Source organism: Salvelinus alpinus, chromosome 12 (genome assembly GCF_045679555.1).
Source record: "Salvelinus alpinus chromosome 12, SLU_Salpinus.1, whole genome shotgun sequence".
Classification (NCBI taxonomy): domain Eukaryota; kingdom Metazoa; phylum Chordata; class Actinopteri; order Salmoniformes; family Salmonidae; genus Salvelinus; species Salvelinus alpinus.
In genome coordinates, this window is record NC_092097.1 from 47,794,875 (window position 1) to 47,808,538 (window position 13,664).

At 41.5% G+C, this 13,664-nt stretch overlaps 1 protein-coding gene across 3 annotated transcripts in view; it reads left to right on the forward strand.

Moving 5' to 3' along the window:
* Positions 1 to 5,694: 5,694 nt before the first annotated feature.
* LOC139536282 (TOX high mobility group box family member 2-like) overlaps positions 5,695 to 13,664 on the forward strand; it is a 189,900-nt gene continuing 181,930 nt past the window's right edge. Inside the window, exon 1 of one of the 3 annotated variants that reach the window (XM_071336679.1) lies at positions 5,695 to 5,989. In XM_071336679.1, the coding sequence (XP_071192780.1) occupies positions 5,885 to 5,989 (105 nt within the window). In that variant the 5' untranslated portion in view covers positions 5,695 to 5,884. The remainder of the gene's footprint in view (positions 5,990 to 13,664) is intronic. The other 2 variants (XM_071336681.1, XM_071336682.1) reach the window with 2 other exon arrangements.

Below are 13,664 nucleotides of genomic sequence, written 5' to 3' on the forward strand. Positions count from 1 at the left end.
CAGCTACAGTAGACATGAGACCTTGTTCCAGCTACAGTAGCTATAAGACCTTGTTCCAGCTACAGTAGATATAAGACCTTGTTCCAGCTACAGTAGACATAAGACCTTGTTCCAGCTACAAGACCTTGTTCCAGCTATAAGACCTTGTTCCAGCTACAGTAGATATAAGACCTTGTTCCAGCTACAGTAGACATAAGACCTTGTTCCAGCTACAAGACCTTGTTCCAGCTATAAGACCTTGTTCCAGCTACAGTAGATATAAGACCTTGTTCCAGCTACAGTAGACATAATACCTTGTTCCAGCTACAGTAGATATAAGACCTTGTTCCAGCTACAGTAGCTATAAGACCTTGTTCCAGCTACAGTAGACATAAGACCTTGTTCCAGCTACAGTAGATATAAGACCTTGTTCCAGCTACAGTAGCTATAAGACCTTGTTCCAGCTACAGTAGACATAAGACCTTGTTCCAGCTACAGTAGATATAAGACCTTGTTCCAGCTACAGTAGCTATAAGACCTTGTTCCAGCTACAGTAGACATAAGACCTTGTTCCAGCTACAGTAGACATGAGACCTTGTTCCAGCTACAGTAGCTATAAGACCTTGTTCCAGCTACAGTAGACATAAGACCTTGTTCCAGCTACAGTAGACATGAGACCTTGTTCCAGCTACAGTAGCTATAAGACCTTGTTCCAGCTACAGTAGACATAAGACCTTGTTCCAGCTACAGTAGCTATAAGACCTTGTTACAGCTACAGTAGACATAAGACCTTGTTCCAGCTACAGTAGCTATAAGACCTTGTTCCAGCTACAGTAGACATAAGACCTTGTTCCAGCTACAGTAGCTATAAGACCTTGTTCCAGCTACAGTAGACATAAGACCTTGTTCCAGCTACAGTAGACATAAGACCTTGTTCCAGCTACAGTAGATATAAGACCTTGTTCCAGCTACAGTAGACATGAGACCTTGTTCCAGCTACAGTAGCTATAAGACCTTGTTCCAGCTACAGTAGATATAAGACCTTGTTCCAGCTACAGTAGACATAAGACCTTGTTCCAGCTACAAGACCTTGTTCCAGCTACAGTAGACATAAGACCTTGTTCCAGCTACAGTAGATATAAGACCTTGTTCCAGCTACAGTAGACATAAGACCTTGTTCCAGCTACAGTAGATATAAGACCTTGTTCCAGCTACAGTAGACATAAGACCTTGTTCCAGCTACAAGACCTTGTTCCAGCTACAGTAGATATAAGACCTTGTTCCAGCTACAGTAGACATAAGACCTTGTTCCAGCTACAGTAGATATAAGACCTTGTTCCAGCTACAGTAGACAAAATACATTGTTCCAGCTACAGTAGATAGAAAACCTTGTTCCAGCTACAGTAGATATAAGACCTTGTTCCAGCTACAGTAGACATACGACCTTGTTCCAGCTACAGTAGATATAAGACCTTGTTCCAGCTACAGTAGATATAAGACCTTGTTCCAGCTACAGTAGATATAAGACCTTGTTCCAGCTACAGTAGACATAAGACCTTGTTCCAGCTACAGTAGATGTAGTTATCAGTTGCATCAGTGCGAAAGATTGTCCACCCTAAAATATTATTTATCTTGTTTGTCAAACCTATACTATATTCATCATATAATAAACTGTATCTAGCACCGAGCTATCTTGGTGATAAAATTCACTGTGACCCCCAAAAATGTGAAAAACTGTTTGTCAAGGAAGGACAGTGAAGAATGTCAAAAATGTGGGTAGACATTATTTCCCCTAATCCAATATTTAACACATCGCCACGTTTTGAGCTACTGAACTGCGTACCTTTAACTTGCCGATTTTAAGTGTTGCTAAAATTGTATTGGAATAGTAATTACTTAAGCAATAAGGCACGAGAGGCACAAGAGGGTGTGGTATATGGGCAACGCAAAGCGGAGTGCCTGGATACAGCCCTTAGCTGTGGTATATTGGCCATATACCACAACCCCCCGAGGTGCCTTATTGCTATTATAAACTGGCTAACAATGTAATTAGAGCAGTAAAAATACATGTTTTGTCATACCTGTGGTATATGTTCTGATATACCACGGCTGTCAGCCAATCAGCATTCATGGCTCGAACCACCCAGTTGATCAATAGATTTAGAACACATAATTTAGAATGGTCCCACTTTACTGTATCAGTAGTTGGTCAAACTTAAACTCGCAAGGCAATCACGAAGGGCAGGTATAGGCTATAGAAGGGATGGGCAACTCCAGTCCTCGGGGGCCAGGGTTCTGTCACACCTTTTCCCATCCCTAGCAAACACAGCTGATTGCATTCTAATCTGAAGACCATGATTAGTTGATTATTGGAGTCAGGTGTGTTAGCTGGGGCTGGGACAAATGTGTGCCACCAATCAGGCCCCCGAGGACGGGAGTTGCCCATCCATTGGCTATAGTGTAGATGTACAGTCTCTGATTCTCTATGGCTGCGTTTACACAGCTAATTCAGATCTTTTTCCACTAACTGGTCTTTTGAACAATCAGATCAGCTATTTTGCCAATAATATGGCAAAAGATTAGAATTGGGCTTCCTGTGTAAATGCAGCCATTGATACACAGTAACTTACTTAGTTAACTGAGAAACCTGTAGAAATGTGTACTCCTGTAGATGTGAAATAATTGCACGGTGAAACATGCCAAAGAACCAGAAAAGCAAGGCGAAGCAATTAAGGCATTCTTGAAAGTCAGAACAATCCTTGAAGAAACATTGTTTTTATAGTTATAAATATATATTTGGCAAGCAGTAACGTTTGGCATTCAGAATTAAATGTGGAGTGGAGCTTATAGTTGCGTGATGATATCCCGTGCCCCACGTACCTTCAAAAGTATTCAGCAATCTTAATGTATTAGAAAAACACAGTTTCCATCATCATTTGTCACAATCTAGAAAGTTTGACAAAAGAAAAATCCCCCCGTCGAAATCCTAAAAATGTTGTCGATCTTTCAATCTTTTACTGTATCTGCCGTTTCCATTACACATGTCGTAAACATTTGGATGGGCAACAAATCACAAATTGGTCTTTTGACCAATGACATCAGATATTTTCACATCAGATATTTTTCAGAGCTGATCTTATTGGTTAAAATACAAATTAGTGAAAGAAAGACCAGAATTGTGCTGCCTGTCTAAACGCAGCCTCTTTAGCCCATGGGCTGGTCTCACAGGAGAAAATATATATATTTTGTGTTTAAAAATATAATAATTTCGCTAATTGTCTGCTGTCCCATTTCACAGACAACAGCCCAATGGGTTGATGTGTCCGACATGCCCGGACTGATTTCTGGTTCCAGCCCGACCCTGTGATCTGGTTCTAGCCCGTCCCTGGGATCTGGTTACAGCCCGACACTGGGATCTGGTTCCAGTCCGACACTGGGATCTGGTTCCAGCCCGACCCTGGGATCTGGTTCCAGTTCGACACTGGGATCTGGTTCCAGCCCGACACTGGGATCTGGTTCCAACTCGACACTGGGATCTGGTTCCAGCCAGACACTTGGATCTGTTTCCAGTCCGACACTGGGATCTGGTTCCAGCCCGACACTGGGATCTGGTTCCAGCCCGACACTGGGATCTGGTTCCAGCACGACACTGTGATTTGGTACCAGATCTAGACCACCACTAAAACAGCTGATTCCACTGCACTAATTAAGGATTTGACTATACATTGATTAATTGCATTGGGTATGTTAGAGACAGACATGAAGACTTGTATTTTTAATTGTACATTTTTGTTGTTGTTGAAAAAATACCTGCACATGTGACATGTCCCTATTAATATGTAATTACTAGCCTAAATAGTAAAAAGGAGGTTGGGGTCAATACTGCATTCGCGCAAAACTGAAAGTGTGAACCACTGCATTTAACCATGGAAAGAGGTCTGGGAATATGGCTGAATATTAACAGTGTTGTTATTCCTTCCACAAGGCAATCAAACAAGCAACAAGTCAGTACAGGGACAAAGTGGAGTCGCAATTCAACAGCTCAGACACGAGACGTATGTGGCAGGGTCTACAGGCAATCACGGACTACAAAAAGAAAACCAACCACGTCACGGACACCGACGTCTTGCTTCCAGACAAACTAAACACCTTCTTTGCCCGCTTTGAGGATAATACAGTGCCACCGTCCTGGCCCGCTAACAAGGACTGTGCCCCCCCCCCCCCTCTCCTTCTCCCTGGCGGACGTGAGTAAAACATTTAAACGTGTTAACCCTCGCAAGGCTGCTGGCCCAGATGACATCCCTAGCCGCGTCCTCAGAGCAAGCGCAGACCAGCTGGCTGGTGTGTTTACGGACATATTCAATCTCTCCCTATCCCAGTCTGTTGTCCCCACATGCTTCAAGATGGCTACCATTGTTCCTGTTCCCAAGAAGGCAAACATAAATAAACTAAATGACTAAATGACATAAATGAACTAAGCACTTCTGTCATCATGAAGTGCTTTCAGAGACTAGTCAAGGATCATATCCCCTCCACCTTACCGGCCACCCTAGACCCACTTCAGTTTGCATACCGCCCCAACAGGTCCACAGACGACGCAATTGCCAGTAAACTGCATGCCACCCTATCCCATCTGGACAAGAATACCTATGTAAAAATGCTGTTCATTGACTAGAGCTCAGCATTCAACACCATAGTACCCTCCAAGATCATTATCACGCTGGAGGCACTGGGTCTCAAACCCGCCCTGTGCAATTGGGTCCTGGACTTTCTGATGGGCCGTCCCCAGGTGGTGAAGGTAGGAAACAACATCTCCACTTCGCTGACCCTCAACCTTGGGGCCCCACAAGGGTGCGTGCTCAGCCCCCTCCTGTACTCCATGTTCACCCACGACTGCGTGGCCATGCACGCCTCCAACTCAATCATCAAGTTTGCAGACGACACAACAGTAGTGGGCTTGATTACCAACAACGACGAGACAGCTTACAGGGAGGAGGTGAGGGCACTCGGATTTGTGTGTATTAGGTAGTTGTTGGGGAATTGTTAGATTTCTTGTTAGATATTACTGCACTGTCGAAACTAGGAGCACAAGCATTTCATTACACTCGCATTAACATCTGCTAACCATGTGTATGTGACCAATAACATTTTATTTGATATACATGACACTAACTTAGCCTATACTGAGCTCAAAGTTGGCCGTGGAGTAGGCTATCCGAATCGACCTGCTATGTATTTTCATAGCTACATCATCTCCATAAACTCTGATTTCCTGAACCACAGTGTAACCTGAGTGGTTGTCAATCAGTTTGATAGCTCCAATCCCATCCCCCTTCATCTCGTTTTCTTTCTCCCCATATTCCCTCTGTTATCGGCAGGGGTCGCATGGCATTCAGTATGGAAAAGAGGAGTCGAACTATATAACTCCAAGTGAACGCATGGATCAACACTCCTACATGACAAAGCGGACATGGAGTGAGCGCGCCGCTGGAAAATAGAAACAGACGAACGTTTTGGGAGGAAAGATAGCCAATCTAGTTCTATCTTTTTACATTGACCTTGGGTTGTTGTAAACAATTACAGTCAACGTTTGTTCATGTATAGTTGCTGAAACATCTATATTTTTCACTCAAAGTTAACTTTACGCGTATTTTTCCTTCTGCGAACACAAATAGATATAGCCTATTTATCCATAGAGCATCATCGCAGAAGCTTGATAGTGCTGAAGTGAGAACACCGGCGGATGTGAGGAGATAGTGTTTTTATAGACTCAACCCCTTTTTCTTTCAATCATTCTCTTTCTTTTTGTTTGGTCCAACAATAGAGAGAGAGAGAAATAGGGAGAGAGAGAGAGAGTCACAGGCATTGGACCTGCTTTTATGCCGTCAGTCTTGCGGACCCTGAGATGGACGTGAGATTTTATCCAGCACCCCCTTCAAGCGTGGGCTCATGTACATTACCAACTGATTCAAGTTGCCTGACCTCTTTGGACTATTATCACTGCAACAAGGTAATTACTATTAACTACTAATTACTTAGGCTATAGACTACATTTAGATAAGAAAGTTGCATTCCTTTCTTAGTTGCGCAAATTTGTTGCATGCTGCTATTCTGCATTTGTCAACCATGCATATTGATAACAATAGTGTCAAATATGACTCTACCTGAAATATAATCTCATTACACGCATCGCAGCTTTCAAATAGCATTTCATAATTGAGATGGGTACATTTATCGAAACTTTCCTGCATTTTTGTAGAATTCAGACTCAAGCTCCGCAGTAAACTCTTTGGAAGTTGACAACCTCTCTTTAACGTGGAGGTTGTCTGCTTAAAAGGTGTATCGCTATTATGAGCAATTTGACAAACCTTTCACTGCAATGGGTATGTAAATTGTAGGTATGCTATAGGCGCGGTGCTGTAGATCCCATGCAGAAGTAATGGTGAGCACCATGCATGTCCTGTCCAGTGCAGATAGCCTCAAAGTATTCGATCAAATACGGTCGTAATTACGCACAGTTTTCTGCGTTTACTGTCTACTGTATGCTCATAATTATCGCGATATTACGCCCAAATCGGTCCCTGCAGAAGAATACAAAATATATAATTATTTTATTTCATGACGTACTACACAATAGTTTAATAACTGCATTCACCACAATGGTAAAAGTAACAATAATTCAAACCAAAGCCACTCCGCATAATAACACATTTAAACATAATCTAGTTTTTCACAGTTAGCTTCCCCCGTAAAAAGTCGCCGTGTCACACGCATTTTATCAGACACATATGGTCATGTTTTTAAGGATGTTACCAAATTGCAGGACTATTCATTCCAATACACCTGCAACGCATATTAGACATTATAAGAAAAGCCTAATGATATACAATGGGCATTCACTTCAACGAGCCCAGCATTTACATGAACAATCAGTCCATAGGGTACGCTAGCCTTTACTTATAGCCCATGGTACCGTAGCCTACTAACACACTATGTGAATGTATACTAGTATTATTTCTGCATCTATTCATCCTTTATCTCAGTTAATCGTAAATGTGTATGGATGCATGATATCCACGACAATGAATCATGTTTGATTGATAATGTTTGATTGGAGCAGAAATGTGAACTCTCCGGATTAGATTATTGCCCTTGGGATAAAAACTGCACCTGCAAACTGCAAAGTTTCGTTTAACAGTTATTGGGTGGAGGGAAGCTAAAAAAACTCACAAAACCATTGAAGCTAAACATTTATGAGACGTTATTTTCATCCCACACGGCTAATATCGTAATATGAAACAAATGGATGGACGAAAATTTACGCATGGCAAACCAATCACGCCTTTTACAGCCTATACCGCATCGAGCTCTTATAATCTACATTTTTCCTAACATCTTGAACATTTTAAAAACATTCCTCCTCATGTTAATTTTCAATCTGGATTCGAATGTATCGTGGGTACATTACTTATGTCTGTTTTGTTATATGATCACGTTGCAAACAGTTCAAATGTGCCCGCCTGGGATTTTCTAGTGCGCCCTGCAATATATAGGACAGTGTATTGCTAACAGAAATAACTAGAAGTAATAAAATACCACGGACTATATGTTTTTAAATGCCTTCATTTCGGGATTAGATTCCTCAATAATGACACAAGTAGCCCGACATAATTTGAATAAATACAGTATGTACTCACTGGGCACAGACGTCAATTCAATGTCTATTCCATGTTGGTTCAATGTACAGTATTTTCATTGTAATGACGTGGAAACAATGTTGATTCAACTAGCGTGTGCCCAGTGGGTACTACTATGCAGAAACAGTGGCAATCACAATACTGCCACAGATTGTCTAGTACGCGTGCTGTTAGTGAGATTTCCTCAGTCAAACATAAAGCATTATCAGATCTCCGTTCTTCTCAAACCCTGAAACATGTATGCATAAAGCCCGAAAAGCCCCATCTTTAATTTGGCCCAATGATCTTATTTAGGCTATACAATATACGTAGACCTACGGCTGCCACAATTACTGTTAATGTATTTTTTATTTTTTATTTGTTCGATTGAATAGTTATTACAGAGACCGCGGCCATTTGGCTGGCCAATTTCCGTCATCCAAAATTCCCCCAAATTCCATGATGTGACAGCCCTATGTGGGACTATCATGTTGGATATTATTGAAGCACCTTATTACTCAACTCTTTATATAAACTACATCAAGATAAGAGAGAGATGAAAAAAAGTGTTGTTTATATTGAAGCCTGGTGGTTCAGAGGCATCAGGATTGTATTATCCATTATGTCCAGCACCAGTTGACACTTTATCGAATCTGGCTGCCTGTCAATGCTATGCTCAAGGTACAAGTTATGTAAACATTTTGTCGGTAAATACAAAGCTACGTGCTCCAGGAGAGTGAATGATATAACTGAAATGTGTTTTATTAGCATACATCTGTCTATGATAGCTGTTCTTAGATTAGAAATTAAAACCTTGGGTGAAAAATATGTTTTTAATCACTTTGCACTGTCACACACTTGTAAGTACTTCAAGATCGAATGTGGACTGCTTTCCCATGACTTGGGCCCCAGGCTTTGAATGCAAATTTACCATCATGATTCAATGAACTCTTGTTTGCACTAATGTTGCCAAGTTGGGTAAGAGGAGATGCTGGTTGCATAGACAGCATCACACAGCCTTGTTGTTACAAAATTGAAGTGTGTCCACACTGCACATTGACATACCATCTGTGCACCGTCACAGTGCACCAAAACAAATTAAATTGTATGCTGCCTTTTTTATGACAGTTCACTTTTGAATCAATCTTATATCACCAATGAAACTGTAGATGTGTGCTGTCTATGACACTATCCCTGAGAATTTGGGAGCTGTATATAATTGGCCCTCCTAACTATGACTGATGCAATCTTGTACAGTGTTGCTGTTTGAACCAGAAGTGGCTTACATGGAAACCGGGCCATGCAGTATAAACAGCTTGTAGGCTACTTCCTGTGCTAGCTAAAGTGCTAAAGTGAGACGACTGCATTTCCTGCTAGTTTAGTGTAAACGAGACCTCTGGTGAAATGGCATACACACCAGAAGCCGTGATAGGGTTAATAATGCCAGGAACTTAAAGGATGTGTAAAATGCAGGGGCAGTTTTATCATTGGAATGTGATACAAAACGAAGCAACAATGTGCTTTAGGACCATGCGGACCCCTCTGCGGGGTCGGGTACGCTGCTTGGAGTGTTTTTCCCAACTGGATAAGAAAAAATATTATAATAATATTATGTCCCCCCCCCACCACTTCTAAATCAAAAGTTGCGCCCCTGGTAAAATGTGTTAGCTAAATCGGGCTAGACTGGATGTTTGGGTTTGTGATCAGTGCATTTCATGGATCTGGATTGACAAGCCATATCAAGGGCTCTCATGGATAGAGTCAGTGTAATGTATGAACATCTTGATGAAGAGGGCACATCTTCTCCTAGTTAATAAAAACAAATTCTTATTTACGATGACGGTCTACCCCGGCCAAACCCAGACGACGCTGGGTCAATTGTGCACCGTCCTATGGCACTCCCAATCACAGCCAGATGTGATTCAGCCTGGATTTGAACCGGACTAAACTGGACTAAAAAAAGCAATGGGGAATCTCCATTGAAAATGCTTTTTAGTCCAGGATTATTCTTAACCTTTGTCTGGGAAATCACCCTGACATCCTGCATACTTCAGTTAGAGGCGCATTTAATGATGCCATTTCTAAACAACACATTTATGCATGTACTGTATGTTTATAGTGGAACATTGAATGTATTAAGTAGATCTACGTTTAAAGACCATATCTAGTAACTTCTTATACTCTATCATAAACCCAAATGTAGAACAAACCAAGCATCCTTGTGGGGGGGGGGGGGGGGGAGAGGGGGGGGTAGCACATCTACATCACAGCAGTGACCAATCAAAAAGACCGAACATCATTACTTCTATTCATTCTGATATTAACTCTCTGGGCCCACGCCTTTTCAACTCTCTCCAAGTGGCATTGTCCTTCATAGTCTGCGTCTCAAATGGCATAATATTCTCTATATAGTGCAGTACTTTTGACTGGGGTCCATAGGGTCCCCCATAAGGCTCTGGTCAAAAGTAGTGCACTATATTGGGAATAGGGTTCTATAGGGCCCTGGTCTAAAATATTGCACTATATAGGGAATAGGGTTCTATAGGGCTCTGGTCTAAAGTAGGGCACTATATAGGTAATATGGTTCTATAGGGCTCTGGTCTAAAGTAGTGCACTATATAGGGAGTAGGGTGCCATTTGGAATGCAATATTTGTCTCTGCAATTATTGTCTCTGCAATTGGCCATGAGTCATCCTCACTTTTAGCCACAGATTCTCTCTCTCTCTCTCTCTCTCTCTCTCTCTCTCTCTCTCTCTCTCTCTCTCTCTCTCTCTCTCTCTCTCTCTCTCTCTCTCTCTCTCTCTCTCTCTCTCTCTCTCTCTCTCTCTCTCTCTCTCTCAATGAGTGTGGGTGTATTGTTGGTTCAGTATAGCTCCGTACACTAGGCGCATACCAGCACTAAAGGGACAGTACTTCTTCATATTTGGTTGAGAGACTTTTTGTCAAATTCATTATGACTTGTGCATGTAATTTTAATTATTAGATTGGTTGGAAATGTATATAGTGAAAGGTGTGGTGTACTTTACATATTTGCACTGCGTAAGTATACAGTACATCGTTTACAAAAATTACATATCTCTGTTCGTCTAAAGCTACATTTATGCATGTCATGCATTTTTAATTGGTGTTATGCCTCAAGGCAAGATCACATTTTTTTATTTAACCAGGCAAGTCAGTCAAGAACAAATTCTTATTTACAATGACAGCCTACCAGGGAACAGTGCGTTAACTGCCTTGTTCAGGGGCAGAACAACAGGTTTTTACTTTGTCAGCTCGGGGTTTCAATCCAGCAACCTTTCGGTTACTGGCCCAACCCTCTAACCACTAGGCTACCTGCCGCCCCATCTATGGTGAATATGATTTAATGGGAGTAAGCCTCAGGTGTACAATTTTTCCACTGTTTCTGCCATACACTATACCTGCATGTACACTCTTAAATCCACACAATCACAACTGCCCTGATTAAGGCTGCCTTCCCTTTGACCAATTAGCCACCACAAGGTTCTCAATGTTTTTTGAGTATCGATCAAACACTTCTTAGAAATTGGCTAGTTACAAAACTATACATCACCCTATTTTAGTTTGGGACGTTCCAATTTCACCCATATTAAAAGATTGATGGAATAGTTCAAAGTATGACCATGGTGTGGGTGGCCTTTCTCATGTTTAATCTCACAGAATCTGTTATTTTTTGCCCTTCTCTCTCGTAACATGACCTTAACACATTCACCTTAATACATTTTGCTGACTGGTGAATCCGAGGCAGCATTGCTATTCTCCCTGGAAAAGCATTAACACATGTATACTGTAAAGAAGGGATTTTATTTATTGACGGATGGTCAGGGGGCCGGGAACATAATTACAAATCATACTAAAACATAATTCATTGAACCTGGCTTACATTTGTATACAGTCATATATATCTCTCTATTATGCATGGGATTACTTTGGAACAGATTTCCAAAATTAACATAATTGGAGCTGATTTTTAGGTACTTTTACAGTCTTATAATAAAATCACCTGCCAGTTGGGGAATGCTGCCGTAACGGAAGGAATGGCAGGCAGCAGAGCACACAAAACACTGCAGCTCCACTGGTACGGTAGTACATCAACAGGGCACTGTACATCACAATCAACCTAAACCACCTCAAAAATACAAAATTAGATATTCACTGTAAAACGTTTCATTTGCAGGTACTTCGCTGGATGTACAGTACATACATATTCTGTACATACATGTTCTATACATACATGTTCTGTACATACATGTTCTGTACATACATGTTCTCTACAAGTTGAGTGGTTGGCGGTACCACTTCCTGGTATTAATCACGCATTCCTCCATGTGACCGAGCATCTCTTTATTTACGTCGCCGGCAGCGGCAATGTCAAAAGGTCATGAGGAAAAATCAGGTAGCCTGGAGCTGATTACATCTCTGAGTTAATGATAAGTACGGAGTCATTCTCTAGGGGAAGTTGAGCTGAAATTGCCTTCCACACAGTGACTACACCATTACGTTAGAAAATGATTTCTAACCAGCCTCCCCTCATCGTCTTGGTATGACTTATTTATTAAAAACACAAGAACAAATAGCAAGGAGAGGCAACGGAGAACTGCGATCAAAGCAGTTTCCTAAAAAATATTTAATGCATTTTAAGTGAGTTAAAAGTATTTTCCCGACGATAGCAAAGTATCAGTTTACGGTGGAGAGATGGTTAGGTCAATGGGATCGTCATATTTTTCACATCATTTGAACAGGCAAAAAATAAGACCTCTAAACTTGACTTTATTTTGATGCCGTGGTGACCTGATTTCCTGCCTTTATAGACCTACCTGGCATATTACTAGAGTCACAGACAGTGGCTGTAACTGTGACTAGGCCATTTACTGTGAAAGGCTGCTGGCTCTATATATAATAGGAGAGGGATCCAGTAATACCTGCAGTAAATAAGAACCCGGGTCCTCAGGGATTGAGCCTGGACTCCAGTTTAACCTGCAGAAGAAAGAGCCTCACAGACACAATCCCACAGCTCGCCATGCTCGAGCCCTTACACATGAGTCTCATGGCATCGCTAAAAGAAGGGTTGACAGTTTATGAAGTTTAATGTAAAAGTTGTCTAAAAATAGATGAAATAGTTTAGTTTATCACCTGCATCCAAATTAGATGAATATCTGTTTGCTTTTGGTAATAGTGTGAAGCATACCAGTGTATATTGTAATTGTAATACTATCGTTATATCAATAGCTTCAGCCACTTTTTATCAACATGATGTTTCTTTATTCATTAATTAGGATGAATTACAATTGAACATGTAATGCATTAAGATCAATTTACATAGATCATTGAAATAATTTGCATGCATAATCATCACAGTAAGTGAGTCATAGTCACATTCTGTAACAATAGAAGAAATTAAAGGTCTACATGGTGATTTGTGCTGGACCCGCTGTATGCTTACCCCTCACAAAGTCATATTAACTCTCATTATTGTCAGTGCTGTTCAAGCACACAATGTAGCACCCACCTCCGGTTCTGGAAGTGTGGGGGGGCTTGCTTCCTCCCCTCTTCCCCTTCCCCCCTAGAGCAGCGTGGTTTGTCAGAGCGCTTAAAACGATACCTCTATCTCTCTCTCTCTCCCTCTCTTAAGCCACTTTATATTCAGTTTCTTGATTGTTTCGGGGGGTGAGGAGGGTAAGGGCTTTTGAGGGGTGTGTGGGGAGGGGGCCCTTTATTTTTCAGCCACTGTGTCTTTAATGTCACTCAGCGATGTGGAAACCAAAATGAGCCTTGCCACCAGATGTGTTCCAGCCCAGATAGTGACTTGAAAGACAAACGTTTATTGTTTTAGTGCACTTGGTGTGGTTCAAACCCAAACTGCATGAAATGCTGATTGATGGATCTGACTAAAAGAAGGAGAGAGAGAAAGTGAGTGAGCGAGAGAGAGAGAATCTGCTCGGTGCGACTTAGCCGTTTCCTCGCTGCATTGAGGAGGAAAACCCCTGACAG